This window comes from Telopea speciosissima, chromosome 2 (genome assembly GCF_018873765.1).
Source record: "Telopea speciosissima isolate NSW1024214 ecotype Mountain lineage chromosome 2, Tspe_v1, whole genome shotgun sequence".
Taxonomy (NCBI): domain Eukaryota; kingdom Viridiplantae; phylum Streptophyta; class Magnoliopsida; order Proteales; family Proteaceae; genus Telopea; species Telopea speciosissima.
Genome location: NC_057917.1, coordinates 48,595,057 through 48,615,594, shown reverse-complemented (window position 1 = coordinate 48,615,594; position 20,538 = coordinate 48,595,057). Strand labels below are relative to the sequence as shown.

The window sequence follows — 20,538 nt, the reverse complement described above, 5'->3', positions numbered from 1 at the left end:
TTCGATAGGTTTCAGTCGAGTTTTTCTTCCATGAGTGAGAATATTGTAGGATTCTACCACAATGTAGTGAGTTGGTAAACAGGGATGAGATTTTTACTTTTCCCATGAAAGTCTTCCATTTTTTGTGGGCCTTTGGAATAACACAGGGGTGGGATTTTCAAGTGGCATATCAACAGACAAAACATTTACTGTTGTTCTTCAGCTTTTGTAAGTTCATCACCCCAAGTTAAACAAACAAGGTTGGAGTGAAATTGATTTTTTTCTTTTTAATTCCATATTTTTTAAGGAGGGTTTTTTTTTTATACGAAAAGAAAATATATTAGAAGGCAAAAGGAAATGGTTGCAAACCTCTTTAACATATTCAAAACACACCTTCCAAAGTCTAAAACTTGTAGACTACATGTGTTAGAAAAAAGAAGGGCAATAGTTGATAATGTACATAAACACTACGAATAACTATGTCCAAGAAATTTACGAAAAGACAGATCACTAAGAATAACCAACCAATAGTCACTACGAATAATCAACAAATACACCTTAATTTGATGTAAGCTGCCATCCCCTTTAGAAATATAAAAACCAGGGACAGATTTTTGCTTGATAGAAAGTTATACACGTAAAGAACTTACAGCGGATACATGGGGGCTTGCCTATAAAGTATGAATCTCAACTCTTATCTGTTACTATGTTACAGTCATGATCTATACCACCAACATTACGCTCCAAAATCCTTTCTTATTCATCCATGCCGGTAGGTTAATCCAAACTATGCAAAGCCGACAACAAAAGAATGCTACTTTCAGATGATACAAGTAAAGCTACCAAAAAAATAGGGGACCATCCAGATAACTCTAATGGTTTCCAATGGTTACAAGTTTACACGAATCGTATATGTGATTTTATGCATCTGTGACTCTCCTGTAGAAAAGAACATAAGCAGCTGATGTCTTTATCTTGTCCTCACTAACAGGGAAAACATGGCTGTCGTCAAAATCATACCACTGATTGCCCCCATGCTACATAAGAAAAAGATAACAAAGTTAGTACATTCAGATGAACACACATTAAAGAAGACTTTATTTTTGGTAGGCATTAAAGAAGACTTCAATAGATATCATAACCATACCAAGGAAAAAGGTGAAGTATGATGACCAAAATCTTAGCCGTCCAATTTCTGACATATCCTCACTTTGAGAATGGAAATGGAAAAAACCTTGTGACAACACAAAACCAACATGATAAAACAAGAAAAGGTAGAAACACTACTCACATGGACAAATGCGGTATAATGACCACCTCCCATGCCCCCATAATGATTACTAATTGCATATAGCATGTAGCGCTTGGACAACTGGCTGTTATTGTGAGCAATGTAGGTAGACAAGTCAAGGTCATGAATGGGGAAGTTGACAAATGTCTCAAGTTTGTTCTTCATGAACCGGCTGTATGAGAACCTCTTTAGATGAATAACAAGAATCTCTGGCAGTCTCCAGAGATCTAGTTTCTTGCTTGCTTGCTGATGCTTCTTGCAGCCAGGGCAGTACCTAAAGTTTAGAGCATAAATCTTATCAAAAACATACATGCCAGACCACAGATGTTTGAAGAAGAGACAGAACAAAAACCTGCTGGTGCATGAAATACTGAATTATTTATGTAAGATTCACTGTCATATTCATCCTTTGATTAAAAGATAGCAACAGGACCTGCTAGGTATCATGGAACGGAAAGCTAGCCAATAAAAGAACAATCCATCTATGCAAAACAAATTGGATGTCTAATGGTGAACCAAAAAGAAACAGGAAGTAAAAATGAAAAGGAAATCATTATGAAATCCAGAACTCAGAAGTATATCCAATTCGTGATAGTATATAGGAGTGATTGATATGTGCTCATCACATGGGAAAAGGCAATATCTGCACCATCAAGAAGCACACATGTGCCTCTAAAAAGAAGACAGTAAGACAAAAAGAGCATCAATCATTTGAAAGAGAAAATATTACACAGCATAGACGGTTAAAGCACTTCAAGAACACAACAATGAAAGAGGATTCTTGCAACGAAACATGAACATTTGAAACAAGTTAAATGAGAATAAAGATGATGACAAACATGAGCAATAAAATTTTCAAATGACTTGAACAAGTTGTGGTTGACAGAACAAGCAATACACACTCACCACATATCTTCTGGTCCTAAAGGCTCCTCCTTCAGAAATGCCTCAAGGCATGCATATAGAGAAATGGATTCCGGAGGCCTTCTCATAATAAAGCTGGACTTGAAGACCTCGGGTAATGAACTGAGAAGGCATGTATCGTAGAACTCAATCTTGTCATTAGGCCAAGACACAAGCACAAAAAACCACTTAGACGACCTTGTTATCGGCACTGGCTCATTCATTTCTATCTTGGAGTCCTTTACTTTACACTTCCCATCTGTCAGATAGAACTGAAATTCAGTATCAGAAAGCGGTCCATCCCCCATTTCATCAGCTGGATTTCCACCACTACCAAGGCTTGTCACATCCTCCATCTCAGTAACTTCGTCTTTTGCATTGTTTTCACTATCACCAACAGCATCTAAGCCACCTTCATTGCGTATTAGAAATGGGTTCAGCAATTTCAGGAAAAGTTCACGGATATCTGATCCATTAACAACATCACAGAGCCTTGATACAAGAGGAATGCCAAACGACTTCATACAATTGGTCGCCTTCCCATAGATGTACTGCCTGACAATATAAATGTTCCCAACTTCCCATCAGAAAGTTCCAAGCGAATAAAGGGATACGATATATGCAACGATTGAATCAACTGAATCACTCAGATGGACACAAAATATAAATTATTTTAGCAGGGAAATAAACCATTGTTATAGTGCACATAACTACATACAGAGATGGTCAAGTACCTAATAAATAAGGGTGTCAATTAGAACCATAACCGAAATCCGTTTAAAACCGAACAGAATTGGACCGAAAAAAATTGGTTGGTTTTGGTTTTGGAAATTGAAATTTCATACGGTTTGGTTCAGTTTCGCTTTTAGTCTAAAAATGTCAGTTTGAACCAAACCAAACCGAATCTAAAATAATCAGTACCTTCCTTTTCTCCCATGGGTTAGAATGCTGTGAATAAGTGTTGACTCACTACCTAACTCCAAAGATTGTGTCCTCAAAGCATCCATGTTGGTAGAAAAATATCCAATGTTTTTGGGGGCTGAAGTTGAGACAAAATTGGAAATTTTGGGACTTGTTCAAGAATTGGTAAGAAATTTAGCAATAATCAAGTCTAGGCAAGAAGGGAATATTGGGTTTCTTGGAGATTTGGCCAAGGAGGGTCAACAGAATTTGGGATACCACATCTTTCATCACTATCAGTCTTATTCCAGTCAAAAAAGTAAGATTTATTGGGGTTTATGGGCTGTTGTAATTGAAAGAACAAATGGAAGGCTCTTGAGAAATGAAAATGGAGGTTGGGAGAATATGATGGTACAAACAACAATAAGATTTGGGGGTGTTGAGGATTAGGGGTATTTTAGTCTTACACCTTTGGGTTTTGGGTTTTTATGTGTTTTTTGTATTTTCTTGTCCTTAGTTGTAAGGCTGCTATATGTAAGGGGTTTTACATTCTTTTTCCTATTAGTTCAATATATATTTGAGAGGAGGCCTGCGATAGGTATTAGAGCTTTTCTATCACAAGCTGCCTTCTCCCTTCTTCCATCGGCAGTTTGTGCCTTCTCTTCTCTTCTTCTACTCTTTCTTTCTTTCTTCTCTCTTCTACTGATTAGTTAGGTTCTGGTTGGTAACATGGTATCAGAGCCATACTAATCAGTAGAAGAGTTCTTCCAATCATCTTCTGCTGATTTTCCTTTTCGGTTTCCAGTTTTTTGAGGTGTGCAGCCACCGTTGCTGCTGTTACTGTTCTGATGGATTGTAGACTCCTTATTGGTGGATGAAGTATTAATTTAATCCTCTTTGGTTCTTCTCTGTTCCTGTTGCTGCTATGAAGATTTATGTTTGAAGCATCGAGGGACTCTTCTTCTCTTGAGATCGATTTTTTTTGGTTCTCTGTTTTTCGATAGTTGCTGTTGCTATGTGGGATGTTGCCAGTATGCTCGATGGTTGCTTCTGGTTCTAGTGCTTCTACAGGTGTTTCTTCATGATTGATTAATGGTGGTTTGAGATCAGGTAAGATTCCTGTTCTGCTTCCCAAGTTTAGGGAAATCGATTATTGTCAGGTTTTTTTTTTTTTTTAAACCTGTGATCGATTTATTTTTGTGGTGAAAATCGATGGTTGCTGCTTGGGGTTGGTTTGTGTAAGTCTTTGCTACTGTTGTTACAACCTTTCTGTCCCAGAATTGATGGTATTTTTTTTCCTGAGGATCATCGGTTGCTGATTTGATAGTGTTCTTGCTACCTATTGCTATTCTTCTCGATTTGGATCCCTTCAATACTGCGATCAAATCGATTGGGTTGGTGTTGGGATTTTTTTGGGTGATTATTGGAAGCTATTATTGCTTTCTTGCTGCTGTTTTGATACTGTTACCATGACTGGGGACAAACTTTCAACTGTAGCGACCTCTGCAACTACTCCTTCAACCGAAACTATGAATGTTACTATTACCTCCATCAAGCTCAAGGGCAGGTCCAATTATTTGTTGTGGGCTCAGGCTGTGAGGGTGTATATCATGGCCAAAAAGAAGCTCAAATATATTACCATTGATCCTCCTCCCTCTGATTCTCGTGATTATGAGGATTGGATGCAAGAAAATGCAGTTACTTTGATATGGTTGTGGAACAACGCGGAACCTGATATTGCTGTAAATGTGATATTTCACACTACTGCCAAGGGTGTCTGGGATGATCTGAAGCATAGTTGTCATGGCGTCGCCACGGCGCCGCCATGGCGTCCTAGCGCTGGAGGAAGGTTGCATGGCGACCTACGCCATGGCGTCCTAATGTAGCCTAGGTGAAATAAATCTCACTTAGGACCAGGTTCTGTCTTAGGGTTGGCCGAATGGACAGATTAGGGTTACTAGGGCAGAAGTTAGGGTTAGGAATGGGAGATTGAGTTAGGGTTTATTGGATAATGGTCTGCAGGTTTAGGGTTGTTGGGTGTAATGGAGAAGAGAGGAAATTAGGGTTTAGTTGTTGAGATGAAGGCTGCAGGTTAGGTCGAGTGGAAGGTCTGCTGTGAGGGATCTGTGGTTAGAAGTTTAATGAAAACTGATGGTCAGATCTGTAGTTACGAAGGAATCCTAGTTAAAATAGGAGTTGCAGATTTAATGGGGTTGAGGATTATGGAAATTGATAGAGGATGTAGGGCTGGGTTAGGGAATAAGAAGGAACTAATTAATTGCAGAATTCTGTAACAGCTTACTTGTAATAGAAGAACTTCAATGGAAGCAACTCGAAGAGCTTGATTGAAGAAGAAGAAGAACCTCCCGATCTGCGAGATGCAAGGAGTCGCTGGATTTCTCCAACCCTAGCCCTTGATATAACACACAAGGGGTCTTGATATGACACACAAGACAGAGAAGCAGCAGCAGTCATGGTGGCAGCAGCAAGAAGAAACAAAATTTCAAACATAAAACATAATAGACTTATACTCTAAATAGGAGTATAAGCTTAAACAAATAAAATAAAAAAACACCTATCCCTCTAAAATCGTGGAGGGAGAACTTAAGAAAATTAAATATAAAAAGACTGTTTTAACCCTATCATAAGAAAAGTAAAAAGGCTCCAACGAAAATCAAAGAACAGCCAATTAAATCATGGTTTCGGCTTCTGCATCAACTCTCCCCGACTTAGAAACATTCATCTCCGATGAATGGGTGAAATCCATGCAACGCTCTGGCAACTTGGGGCTGAGCTTGTTGACTTCATGAATGGGAGTCCACGTACCATGCTTGTGTGAAGAAACTCGTCCACGAACCTTGTGATGAGGAGGAGGAAGTAACATGTGGGCAGCAGCTTCAACACTTCCCTGGCAGAATTCTGTTGAAGTTATAACAGTGGGAATATGGTCTTCAAGTCGTGGGGCCTTCTCTTCGAAGAACCAAGGGGGCATCACAAAATCAATGTGTTCAACCTCCATAGGGTCTTCAATATTTATAACCTTCTCATTCAGCCCCACCTCTTCAAGAACAGCAACTTGCTTGATACTGTCTCCCTGTGAAATGTTCCCAATTACCTTGTCACAATCAACCGCATCATCCATGAGAACTGGAGCAATTGTATGGACACCTTGAGCACCACCATCTAGATCTTCAAGGTGACGGTCTAAGTCTTCATCACTATCAGGGGGTAGTGCATATATGCCATGCTCATCGTGCTCTTCAGAGGTTTCCCGCCCTGGCAGCCACATTAACAGGTCTATGCTTTTGTGGGCAATCTTTGGCATAGTGCCCAAGTTCATTGCAATGGAAACACTTGTGGGGTTCATTGTTGTCCATGGGAGCTTTACCTTTATAATCAGCACGTGGAGGATGGGAAGAACTACCAGCGGAGTAGCCTGATCGAGTAGGACCAGCAGTAGAATTTCCAGTTCGATTGTGACTAGTGGTAGTAGACTTGAATGCTGAAAAAGTTTTGACAGTACCCTCCAGTGGAAGAATCAAATCCTCTATTCCCAACCAATAATTCTTCAGCCTTCAATGCCTTCTCAAAACAATCCTTGATGTCCAGAACATCCACAACGCCAATAGCTCTGAGGATGTCAGATCTCAATCCCAACCGAAATCGGGACAACATCTGAGTAGCACTTTCTATTGTGTCAGTGCGAGATGAGAGAGAGTCAAACTTTTGCATGTACTCGGATACAATCATGTTCCCTTGACGAAGGGAGTTGAATTGATCTTGCATCTGAGCGGTGTAGTGTCTTGGTAAGTACTTCTCTTTCAAATCATACTTCATATCCTCCCAGTTGGTAGGTGCTTTACCTTCACGTTCCATGTCCCGCTCTGCCTTGTGCCACCATTCTCGAGCAAAGCCAATTAGTTTAGTGCGTGCCAGTCTCATCTTTCGGTCTTCAGGCAAATCATACCAGTCAAAGTAATCATCTAGGGCAGCAAGCCAGTCATAGAATTTTTGTGGATCACCATGCCCATCATACTCTTTCAATTCTAGCTTGACCTTCTGTGTATCGAACCGCCGGTTAGTAGCTTCATCTCCAGTGAAGTAGGACCTCAAATATTCCTCAAAGTTAGGTCTTCGAGGTGCTTCAGTAGTTCTGTCCCTGTCTTCTCTGTAGTCATCTCTGTCATACCTACGTCGATCCCTGTAGTCTCGGTCATGTCTAGACTGATCTCTGTGGTCCCTGTGACGTCTGGGATGATCTCTGTGATGTTCATCCCTTCCCAGAGTTCCATGAACTTCCGAACGGACTTGGGGTCTATCCTCCTCTACGTATAGAGGGTTGTTTACAATAGGCACAGCTTGCCTTTGTTCCATGGCTGTCATAAAATCACCAAGAGCTTGCTGGTCAGTGGAGATCTTCTGCAGCATAGTCATGATTGCGGCAAGGGAATCGGGTGGGGCTGGTTGTGTAGGATACACAGCAGGGCTGCCATGTCCTTCCATAGCTCTGATACCAATTTAATGTAGCCTAGGTGAAATAAATCTCACTTAGGACCAGGTTCTGTCTTAGGGTTGGCCGAATGGACAAATTAGGGTTACTAGGGCAGAAGTTAGGGTTAGGAATGGGAGATTGAGTTAGGGTTTATTGGATAATGGTCAGCAGGTTTAGGGTTGTTGGTTGTAATGGAGAAGGAAATTAGGGTTTAGTTGTTGAGATGAAGGCTGCAGGTTAGGTCGAGTAGAAGGTCTGCTGTGAGGGATCTGTGGTTAGAAGTTTAATGAAAACTGATGGTCAGATCTGTAGTTACGAAGGAATCCTAGTTAAAATAGGAGTTGCAGATTTAATGGGGTTGAGGGTTATGGAAATTGATAGAGGATGTAGGGCTGGGTTAGGGAATAAGAAGGAACTAATTAATTGCAGAATTCTGTAATAGCTTACTTGTAATAGAAGAACTTCAATGGCAGCAACTCGAAGAGCTTGATTGAAGAAGAAGAAGAACCTCTCGATCTGCGAGATGCAAGGAATCGCTGGATTTCTCCAACCCTTGCCCTTGATATAACACACAAGGGGTCTTGATATGACACACAAGACAGAGAAGCAGCAGCAGTCATGGCAGCAGCAGCAGCAAGAAGAAACAAAATTTCAAACATAAAACAGAATAGACTTATACTCTAAATAGGAGTATAAGCTTAAACAAATAAAATTAAAAAAACACCTATCCCTCTAAAATCGTGGAGGGAGAACTTAAGAAAATAAATATAAAAAGACTGTTTTAACCCTATCATAAGAAAAGTAAAAAGGCTCCAACGAAAATCAAAGAACAGCCAATTAAATCATGGTTTCGGCTTCTACATCACGTCCCTCTTTGATTTCTTCTTCCTGTCTCTCTTTCCCTCTTCGATTTCTTCTTCTTGTCTTCGATTTCTTCTTCCCTCTTCGATTTCTTCTTTCCCTCTTCGATTTCTTTCGATTTCTTCTTTCCCTCTTCGATTTCTTCTTCCTGTCTTCTTTCCCTCTTCGATTTCTGAATTTTCTTCTTAAAACTTGAGAAACAATAGAGAAAAAATAAAACATGGCTTGAGTATACATCTATTAAAACATTAAAAATAGATAAAATAAAAAATAAAACATGGTTGACATGCTCGCCATGGCAACGCCATGGCGGGTGACATGTCGATATATCGACGTGACACCCCTCCACCGACTTGGATCGCCGTGACAACTATGATCTGAAGGACACCTATTCTCAAGAAAAAAAACATGAATCGGGTATATGACCTTTATGAGAAATTGTTTCAGCTACGTCAGTCTGGTAAACCTCTCCAAGACTACTACAGTACCTTTAAAGATCTTGTTGAGGAGTTAAATGTTTTTCAGCCCCTCACAACTGACATTGAAAAACTCAAGGCACAGCGGAATGAGTTCTTGTTTTCAAGTTCCTCGCTGGCCTGGATTCTGATCTACAAAAAGTGAAGGGCCATATTCTTGTTGGTGAAATAGTCCTTATTCTTACTGACACTTTTTCTCGACTTCAGCGTATAGCTTCTCCTGTGAAACCTGATTCCTCTCCCAAAGACAATGCTGCCTTTACTACTAGTTATGGTCGAGGCCGTGGCCGTGGCCGTGGCCGTGGCTCAGGGGGAGGACGTAGTGGTGGTGGTCGAGGCAATAGTGGCTCTGGTGGTTCCTCAGGTGACAAACCTCATTGGGGGAAAGAATGGCCACACTATTGATTATTGTTGGGACAAACATGGTAAACCAGATTGGGCACCTCAGTCAGCCAATCATGCAGTGACAGATGGGGGTCATGATGGTGTCACTACTGGTGATTCTCCACAAGGTCCGATAACAGGTGGCAGCTCTACTACAACTCCTACTCGTGATGAATTTTCTCAATTATTACGGCAGTTACAGAATCTAGAGGCCTCCACTCATACATCCATTGGACCACCTTCCTCCTCTGCAACTCTGGCTCATGCACGTACACCAGCCTTCTTTTCCGCTACTACTTCGCCTTGGATCATTGACTCTGAGGGCTTCTGCTCATATGACTGGTGAGTCTTCGTTGTTTAAATCTTTTCCCCATAATACTCAGTCTTCACCTGTTATCCTAGCTAATGGCTCTTCTACCCCCGTGTCTGGGCATGGTACAGTATCTCCTTCTTCCTCCCTTACTCTCTCCTCTGTGTTACATGTTCCTCAATTACCGTTGAATCTTCTGTCGTAAGCGCATTAACTAAGTCTTTACATTGCTTTATGACATTTTTCCCCACTCACTGTGTTTTTTAGGATCTTCACACGAGGAAGACGATTGGTGGAGGGGGTGAAAAGGATGGATTGTACTATCTTAATTGTGGTGCTGCTATTTCTATACTACTACTGCTTCTGTTGGTGGTGTGACTCCTTTCCAGTGGCACTGTCGGTTAGGTGATTTGCCCTTACATAGGTTAAAGTTATTATTTCCTTCTTTTAAGTCTTAGTCTAAGATTGAGTGTGAAGCCTGTGAGTTGGGTAAGCATCATGGTGCTTCTTTCCCTTTTCGCTCTGTGGCTCGTAGTTCGTCTTTATTTTCCTTGGTCCATTGTCATGTCAGGAATAAGAGTGGGTTTACGTACTTTGTTACTTTTGTGGATGATCACTCTCGTCTTACATGGTTGTACCTCTTGAAGGATCGTTCCGAGTTTCTCTGTATTCCAAAATTTTGTTACCGAAATAAAAACACAGTTTGGCTGTTTTATTAAAGATTTTCGTTCTGATAACGCTTTAGAATTTGTGCAAGTGAGATTTCTGAATTTTTTGTTGCCCGTGGTATTATTCATCAAACTAGCTGTTCGTAAACCCCACAACAGAATGGGGTGGCCGAGCGCAAGAATAGGCATTTACTTGAGGTTGCTCGTACTATAATGATGCATATGCATGTTCCAAAACAATATTGGTGTGAAGGAGTGCTCACTGCATGTTACTTGATTAATCGAATGCCCTTGTATGTTCTTGCCAATAAATCACCATTTTCCGTTGTGTTTCCCGGGCAACCCGCTTTTTGATTACCGCCTCGTATCTTAGGTTGTGTTTGCTTTGTCCAAAACTTGCATGTGACCACTGACAAACTGTCACCAAGGTCCACTCAGTATGTTTTAATTGGTTATTCCTGTACCCAGAAAAGGTATGTGTTGCAACCCTGTGGCCCATAGGTATTTGGTCAGTGCTGATGTTACCTTCTTTGAGGGAAGTTATTATTATCCATCGTCCCCCTCCATGTCTGTGGATGATTGGCATGTTGTTACTCCTCCTCATGTCCCTGTCTTAGTCCCCTTCCCTGATGCTCCCAGAGCACCATTACAGGTTTATCAGCGGCAAGAACGAGCAGTTCCACAGGACTAGATTCCACCAACTCCAACGGTATCACCATCTCCACCTTCCTCTTCCTCTTCCTCTGATGACTTACCGATTACCCAGCGCAAAGGTACTCGTCCTTGCACTCAAAGGTATAATGTTGTCTATTCCATTGATAAGTATGTCTCCCTTCCCACCTTCCACCTTTTGTCCACAACTTTGTGTTGTCTTTATCGGCTACTACCATACCCAAAAATCATACTGAGGCTCTTTGTCTTCCATTTGGAAAACAGCTATGGATGTGGAAATGGAGGCTCTCTTGTCCCGTAATACTTGGAGTTTGGTAGATTTACCTCTTGGTAAGGATCTTGTTAAGTGTCGTTGGGTGTACGCTATCAAGTACCTTCCTGATGGATTATGTTGAGCGGCTCAAAATCCGTCTGGTTGCCAAAGGGTATACACAGATTTATGGTGTTGACTATTTCGAGACCTTCAGCCCCGTTGCTCAGCTGAATTCTATTCGTCTCCTTATTTCTCTGGCTGTTAACTTTGATTGGTCGTTATTTCAGTTGGATATTAAAAATGTTTTTTTATATGGTGATCATCATGAGGAGGTTTATATGGAGAACCCTCTTGGGTACGTTGCTCAAGGGGAGAATGGTACTCGGGTGTGTAAATTGCAGATGGCAATCTATGGTCTCAAACAATCGCCCAGAGCATGGTTTGAGAAGTTCAGTACTACAGTGGTGTCATGTGGGTTTTCATAGTGCTACTTTGATCACTCTGTATTTGTTCATCGTCGTGATGGCAAGTTGGATGTCTTAGTGGTTTATGTGGATGATATTATTGTCTCGGGTGATGATGTAGCAGGCATTGCAGAGGTGAAGTCTTATTTACATCGGCATTTTCAAACCAAGGACCTAGGTGCTTTTCACTACTTTCTTGGTATTGAGTTTGTGAGAAGCAAGAAACGTATCAGTCTATCCCAGAGAAAGTATGTTTTAGATCTTTTGTCTGACACTGGTATGCTTGCATCAAATCCAGTGGATATTGCCATGGATCCTCACTAGAAGTTTGGGGTTGATGATGGTGGTCCTCTTAAGGATGTTCACCAATACAGAAGTTTGATTAGGAAGCTGATTTACCTCACTGTTACCAGACCAGATATTTCTTTTGCTTTGGGAGTCCTTAGTCAATTCATGCAGACTCCACAAAAAGCACATTGGATGTTGTTGTCCACATTCTTCGTTACTTGAAGGGTGCGCCTGGTAGAGGATTGATTTATTGTCCCAATCGACACATGGATCTGGTTGCGTATTCCGATGCTGATTGGGCTGGCTCGGCAGGAGATTGTCGTTCTACCACAGGCTATCGTACGTTTATTGGGGGCAATTTAGTGTCGTGGCGTAGTAAGAAGCAGACTACTATTGCTAGATCCAACGTTGAGGCTAAGTACAGAGCTATGGCTCATACTACAACAGAGTTAATGTGGCTCAGGTCTCTCCTTCTTGAGATGGGTTTTTCTATGCCCACACCAATGAAGATGTATTGTGATAACCAGGCAACCATATATATTGCTAGTAATCCAGTCTACCATGAACGGACTAAGCATATTGAAGTGGATTTTCATTTTGTTCGTGATGCAGTCATGAAGAAGTTAATTGAGACTCCGTTTGTTTCCTCTTCAAATCAACTCGTTGATGTGTTCACCAAGCCGTTGCTTGCTCCTAGTTTTTGCACTTGTTGTAACAAGCTGAGCATGGGTGACCTATATGCTCCAGCTTGAGGGGGAGTGTTGAGAATTAGGGGTATTTTAGTCTTACAACTTTGGGTTTTGGGTTTTTTTGTGTTTTTCGTATTTTCTTGTCCTTAGTTGAAAGGTTGTTATATGCAAGGGGTTAGGGGTAATATTGTAAACCCCTAACTAATTTACATTCTTTTTCCTATTAGTTCAATATATATTTGAGAGGAGGGCCTGCAATAGGTATTAGAACTTTTCTATCGCAGGCTGGCTTCTCCCTTCTTCCATCGGCAGTTTGTGCCTTCTCTTCTCTTCTTCTACTCTTTCTTTCTTTCTTCTCTCTTCTACCGATTAGTTAGGTTGTGATTTGTAACAGGGGGATCTAACGTAACGACACACAATTTAACGCCTGAAATTAACGGCATTGACTTAAATGGCTTTAGGTTGAAAAGTAGGGGGTGTACGTGGAATTTTCAAGGGGTACGTGTGGCAAGGTTTTAAAACTCAGGTTTCGACTAAGTTTCGATCAGCCAGAAAACGAGTCTGTCTCAGTTTTGACCATATCTCAGTCGAAACTTGGGAATTTCTCCAAGCTAACTCGAACCTTGGTTTCGAGGTCCAGAAGTTGTTTTTTTGCCCTGATTCTTATTGTGTTGCCTATTTTTGACATTTTAAACTCAATCCATGCATTAGTTTCACATAGAGAACACTAAAAATATTGCTTGTGGTTTTTATCCAAGTTTGATATTGTATATTGTTCTTGGACATGGTATCAAATAAGGTTTGACCGGAACATAACACCTTCAATATAAATGAGATTTAAGCAATCTGGGATTTGTTAGAAAGCTTTGTTTTGATAGCTTTCCAACAAGTCCAAGATTGCTTAAATCTAATTTATATTGAAGGAGTTATATATCGGTCAAAATTAATTTGGTGTGCGCGAATGCTGTCAAAATCGCTCTGAATGAAAATAATTTTTAAATATCAAAACAAATGAATATTTTACTGCACTTTTGGTTTTTAGCAATGTATTACCATATTAAGATTTATGAAATTTTTAGATTTGAGAAAAAAACCAGCATTAGAAAGTTGAAAATTGCACCTACCGTCGAAATTCCAGTTTTTATTCTTGAACTAGGGGGTTGACTTTTTTTCCTTTTGGAATTTGACTTTTTAACTATTTTTATTGGATTCAAATAGGGGGTATTTGCTTATTTATGAATAATATCTTAAGTAAATGAAATACAAAACATTTACTTAAATGATATTAGACATAACTAAGTGTCTGTCCTGGTTTCTGGCATAAATACCTGTCTATCCTAGTTTCGAGCCAAGTTTTCCCTAGTTTCAATGGGTATATGTGTCAAAACCACCGAAATATGGTCGATACCAATCAAAACTGGTCGAAACCATCAAAACCCGATCGAATCCAAGGAGTTTATAAAATCCCCCTTCAACTCGTCTCTAAAACCTGGGAAACCGAGTTAACTCAGTGGTTTCGACAGGTTTCGGTCGAGTTTTTCTTCCATGGACTGGAATTGCCAGAACCTTAGGTGTGCATGAGGAATATTGGGTACATTTTAGGGGGGGTATGTGTATTTAATCCTATTTTTTATGATAAGTATCACTACATACATACACACACAAACATTAAGTTATCAAATAGCTGAAACTCATCTCAGCCAGCTCATATTGGGCTTGGCTGGCTCTGTGGTCCACCCAACCCACTCATCTGAAACTTCTCTTTCCTTTTTGGTACAAAGGCTGGACATTTTACAAAACAAGTTCCGCGGTGCAAAGTACAAACCCACTCTAAGTTGCCATCCTGTCCATCTTATAAAACCCAAGGATATGGGAAGTTAACTGTCTCACAGTGTTAAGATGTATTCAACAGTTATCCTAACCATAGTCTACATTTTCTTCCTTTAGACAGACGCTAACTACACCAAAAAATTTGGTAGTTTCAGTCATTAGCTAATTAGTACTCTTACTCACCAATAAAAGAAAGCTACACTTCAACATCATAAAAAAATCAATATATTAAGAAGAAATAGTACTACAACAAACCTAAAATTGAAATCAATGAACATACACAAAATCAGAAGAACAAGAAAACACCAGGCTAACAACAGATTATAATAAGAACAATATATGGCTTACTCCTCCACCCGCTGATGCATGAACACAACCAAAGGGAAACTGTCAAGATCTTTTGGTAATCGATAAGCAACAAGTCGATCATCATCTCTAATCAAGGATAATGAATCAGATGGGTCCTCTAGATAACGAAGAATGCGATTGGTGTATATCTGCAAATAACTTCATATACTTACAACTCAAACTAAAAATGAAATAACATATTAATGCATTACTGCTACTCCCAAGTCCCAAGGCAAACCCCGCACCCCCAGACCAGGTGTGCACATGCACACTGTACACAAACTAATTGTAATTCCACACAAGACTGGCTCATTTCAACAAATTTATCAGAGCATACCTCTGAAACCAATAGGGTCTCATCACTCCTTAAAGAGCAAGCATTGCTCAAGGCCTGAATAAGATCCTTGCAATATCCATCCTTGGGCACAGTTACTGTTATTGGATATGGCAGTGTAGTTCCACCAGTGCCCAAGATTGTCACAGTCATTGTCCGCATTGTTGTTGAAGGTAAAGGTAGCGATAGGTACATGAATGGATCAAATGTAACAGAGACCTTCTTGCAAACAGGGCAAACTAATGTTGACCTGTATTGACCCTGCAGCAGAGATAGGAATGTTCAGTTGAGGAAGCAAAGGAACTAAATCCGAATGCTACAAACCAAGTACCACCTAACTGCAACCATAGTTTGTGAAGAGAACTATGAGACCAGCCCTCTCAAATTATAAAATCATAAAACAATAGAATAGAACCACAGTTGGTACTAAAATTCATTGAAGACTTCTCTGAGTGGGTAGGTTCAAAGTCTTTAAACAAGAAAATTTACAAATAGTTACAAAATTGAATTGGATTTCACAATTGTAAGATTATAAAGAGTTTCATATCAAATCTTCCATAAAAAAATGAGTACTTACACTGAAATGGTGGAATGGAATTCATGTAGCCACACCCAAATAGTTGGGAAAAGGTTAAGATGAAATGAACTACCCAAGACTAACTGTTATTTATGCACCATAGGATGAAAAAAAAAAGAGTAAAAACAGGGGGGAGGGGTGTTGAAACCTAACAATACAGAGGAAACCTAGTGCGAAATACTCACTTGGCATACATCAACTATGATGGAGTCATTACGAGCCCGATGATTCCGCCAATATTCATCAGCAACTTCTCCATCTGGACGACCATCAGCATCTTTGGCTTCTATGTAAGGCTTGAATTTCACACGATTTAGATCTTCATGGAGTCCATCCAACAGAAAAGCAAGAAGCTCCTATGGAGCAACAACTGCAACCCATTATTATTTCCTTCTCACTAGCATAAATCAAGAAACTTAATGGATCATTAAAAAAGTGCCTTTCCAAGATTAATACTGACTTGGGAATCATGCTGGTTAAAGCCACTAAATTGGGGGGCAAAATGAGAAAGCTTTGACTTGAACACTCTTGGTGCCACCGGAGTTGCCCCAGGAGCCCATAACTTCCGTAGCAAGTCTCCAAATGCTAAGGCAAGTTCACCCTGAACAAGAAGAGGCATCACTTAAGAGACTAAGAAAGAGAAAGATATCTCAAGCAACAGCTGAAAGAGTGGAACATTTTCCAAGACCACAACAAACCCCCTAATTTAAAATTTAAAAATAAGAACCAAGGTACTACTACTTCCAAACCATAGTTTTATATACCTAACTGGACAACTGTTTTAAAGTCAGGTTCCAGTTCCCCCAGCTTTACCATTAATATCACTAAAATGATGGTCTCCTATTCCAGACCATAGTTTTATAAACCTAACTGGACATCAAACTGTTTTAAAGTATGGTTCCAGTTTCCCCAGCATGACCATTAACATTCATCAAAATGATGGTCAAAAAGGAAGCCAGGAAGTATTCAGTGGTGGCAGTTCCAATTTAACCCGGTTTGACTGGCCAGACTGGTTCAGTTTCTAATACTATGTTTCAAAGTATAAGCTTTTTTTCTGAGACATGAATAAATAAAAAAGACATAAATAAAAACATACATCCATTCCCAATGGGTTGTCCTGATTTATTTCTCTACTGTAATCTCCAAGGAAATAGTCAACAAGCTTCGGTGTATGTGCCAAACACTGGATAGCACTGTTCATGAAACAAGTATTTCCAAGATTCTGCAACCCTGTCAAACCCAGAGAACCAGACTCTCCAATGCTGCCATTAATGAAAAGTGAGCTACCACATGAAGAAACTGCCATCTTAGACTGTTGGACTACCATTTCATTTTTCCTCCCTTCGCTACACTTCATTGAATCTGACAATCCATAAACTTGCAGCTCCAGAAGAATCTGCAGACAAGTACAGCAGAACGAGAATAACAAAATAAGCGACCAAACAGTTAATGCCAGAAATGACATACAAATCACCTAAAATAAGAAAAATTACTGAGTAAACAAGCCATTGTACTTTGCTTCGAAACTATCCTTTAAATAAATGCTACTGGAATGTCCAGCATTCAATGTATTTATTTGAAGCTTTAAAACTGATATTCAACCCTAGCATACAGGGCATTGCCTTAAGAATAGTTTCTATAAGATCAAAAAAGAGAGAAGGCAAGAAAAAGATAAGAAAATGCCAATCATTCATTTACAAGAAATCAGGGGAAACACGGCGAAGTTGGTCTGTTTTCATCAAGAACAAAATCGAACAAGCTGGAATGGGACTCAATCCTAGTACATTTAAGACTTTGGTTCAATAGGAACCTGAAAGCCTGTAATTTGACCCAGAGAATCATGTGGCTTAGAATGCCTAGCGGTGTTAGGAATGCTGAAGTCAGTATCAATAAAGAAGAACACTAAATTTAGTTAGTTCAGTATGCTTTGTTAGTGCATCACAAATTTCAATTGCTAAGTAATTTCAGTGCGTAGAAGAGGGATATTGACCCCCAAAAGATTTGACCCTGTTCTTTCTCTTCTAACTTTCCTCGTCTTCCATACTTTACCTAATCATCATCAATTTTTCAAATTAAACAACAAAATAAACATTTTCTTTCGGTTCAGAACCCTCGAGTTACAATCATCTGACCACCTTAACCGCTACAATCAGGGATTTGGATAAATGAAATTTTCAGAAAGGAAATGGGATACAAGAAATGAAAAGTAATTTTCTTTTTTCAGGGATTACGAAAACAATGCAGGAAGGGCTATCAAATCACTAGTACCTGGAGAGTATGGGCCCAAACCAGAAATGAAAAGTAATTTTCTTCTTTGAGGTCCATTTTTCATTTAAATCACAATCAAGGCTTTAGGGACCCTAACTAATAGGGCCGGGGAAAGATATCTTCCTTGTTTGACTGCCCACATGGCCACATTACCATCCATTCCATAAGGGCCCCCAAAAAATAAAAAATAAAACTGAAGGGAATGTTATACAAATTCAAGAACCCCATCTTCAAATCTGATCAGTTTTTAATAGAACATGCTCAGACAGTTACGGAAATTCAGAGTCGTAAAGTATAACCAATGGTCCCTACAAACATTGAAGTCAATCTTCCAACCTAACTCTAACCACATGACTTTGCTGAACAAAATTAAAATCGGAACCACTATAAGAACATGTAAAAAAATACTAAGAAGATGAATCCCAACAAGATTTCAATAGAGTGGGAAAAAAAAGAAAGAAGAAGGAAATAGGCAGCAAAGGCACAATGGTTGTTTTCTTTGGCACCAACAAAATCACCAGGATTGAAAAATTAATGTCAATTTCAGAAATTCATTGACCAGAAAACCATGCTGATGAGGTTTAAATCCACTTAGAGAATAGGGTTCAGGAAACCAACAAAACCAGAATGCAGACTTGCAAAATATTCAAGAATTCAAGAAAATTTCAAGAAAACAAAATCCAGATTCATATGCAAACCAAGCCCAAGCCGAAATTAGTTCTATATGGGAGAACAGCACTCTAGAGTCTCAGGTTAATCCAAGCGTTGGATTCTGAGATCAATGAGCTTCCTGTTGCTGATAGGAACCTCAAACACAGGGTGGTAGGTGCAGAACAAGAAAAGTAATGTATCTCAGCCAACATAATTCAGAACAGGGTAAAAATTTGGTCTAAGGGTTTATTAAATAAGAGGATCAACTGATCAAAACCTCAGCCAAACCTCATGAAGGGATGGAGAGATATTGAAATGTTTTACTGGAGGAAGGAAGCTCAAGATTAGTGATAACCGATGGACAGAACTTGCTGATCATATGAGATATCAACCAACAGAAAGAACTGCTTAAATCATCCCCAGATCAAGTATTAAGTAAACTTAAAACAAAACCAGAAACTGTAGAAATAGGGATGTGCAGGGATATCTGACATGTATTCCAGCAACAAGGAATAGTTCGAGAACTCGTTTCGTTTCGGTATTTCGGGCTGACCAAAATATCCGAAATATTCGAAATTTCGGATATTTCGGTCGAAATATTGTATTTTTTCTGGTATGTTTCGATAGGTCATTTCGGTGGGTTTTAGGCCAAGTTAAGGCCTGAAACTTCATGGAAACCCTATTTTAGGCTATATAAACACATTTAAATGTTCAAATTGCAAAAATAGTCACCCAAAATGGAGTTTTGGATGTGCACCATTGATTAGCAACGTACGGTCGAACCCTAATGTATAAGTGTATAACTTAGTTAATTACACATTTACACATACACATTGTACATTAAACAAGTAAATTGACCTGGAACTAAGTTGGAAACATAATGACTCATAAGTTAAGTCATAAATCATAATATTAAGTACATAAGACATCAAGTCAATAACAAGTTAACAAATAACAACTTAAGAGTTAAGATTTAAGAAGATGATATCAAACATTCCAAATCACAATATGTCAATATCCTCAATTGTCCCCTACAAGGCTACAAGTCAAGTAGTCAACTAGTCATTATTCATCTCAAAGGTTTACAAATTTGCTAATAATAACTACTCCTCCGTCCAGGATCAACCCCACTCATGGTTTGCTGGAGCCGACGTGTATTGCTCTCCGACTGTAATGCATGCCACGTCATAGTCTAGGAGAAGAAGCGAGTGTCGTCATCCACAGCGGCCATGTAAATTGCATCATCAACATGCTGAAGGTAACCTATCCTAGGATATAGGTCACCAAACTGTGAAGAAGTACTACCCACTGATCCACTGTGAAGAAATGAGCAAAAACCTTCAAAAATCAAGCAAAAGTGCAAAACCAGAGCTGTTTCTCAGTCTCGGTCGAAATATCAACCAAGACTGACGAAACATGTTCATTTATATAAAGCAATTTCTCGAGAAACTCGAAATCTAGCGAAATTTTGAAAAAATCTCAAGATATCTCAAAATTTCAAGAATTTCGATCGAATTTTTGTATTTTTTTTATTCGAGGTGGCATTTCGTTTCGAGGAGGATGAAATATCCGAAATTTTCGAAATCTCGATCGCGATTTCGCGAGATTTTGAACTATGGGGCTGAGATAGTAGTACGATTTGAAGACCAAGTTAGAGACTACTCGACGTCTCACAAAGCAACCCTCAACGCAAAGACGAAGGTAGGAGAAAAGAGGGATATCACCAATGGAATCAAAACCAACCAATAAGTCTCATCCCGTGAATGTAGCAGGGAAGGATGACGATGATGATTTGAATATTTTATGCACTTATCCTTTAGAGGATGATGGTCCTGATGAGTGATGACAAAGAAGTTGAAGCTCACTCTGCTAGTCTTACATCATTCTCAAACAGACTAAT

General features: G+C 39.6%; 1 protein-coding gene across 4 annotated transcripts in view; it reads right to left on the bottom strand.

The window, feature by feature from the left end:
- Positions 1-517: 517 nt before the first annotated feature.
- The window catches only part of LOC122651995 (ubiquitin carboxyl-terminal hydrolase 8-like), a 45,896-nt gene continuing 25,875 nt past the window's right edge, over positions 518-20,538 (bottom strand). The window contains exons 6-14 of one of the 4 annotated variants that reach the window (XM_043845608.1): positions 16,816-17,115; positions 16,180-16,320; positions 15,905-16,075; positions 15,146-15,403; positions 14,809-14,957; positions 2,177-2,728; positions 1,271-1,544; positions 881-1,016; positions 518-766 (exon numbers count right to left, since the gene is read on the bottom strand). In XM_043845608.1, coding sequence (XP_043701543.1) covers positions 900-1,016; positions 1,271-1,544; positions 2,177-2,728; positions 14,809-14,957; positions 15,146-15,403; positions 15,905-16,075; positions 16,180-16,320; positions 16,816-17,115 — 1,962 coding nt within the window. In that variant the 3' untranslated portion in view covers positions 518-766; positions 881-899. Of the gene's footprint in view, positions 1,017-1,270; positions 1,545-2,176; positions 2,729-14,808; positions 14,958-15,145; positions 15,404-15,904; positions 16,076-16,179; positions 16,321-16,815; positions 17,116-20,538 lie in introns of all 4 variants that reach the window. The other 3 variants (XM_043845607.1, XM_043845609.1, XM_043845610.1) reach the window with 3 other exon arrangements.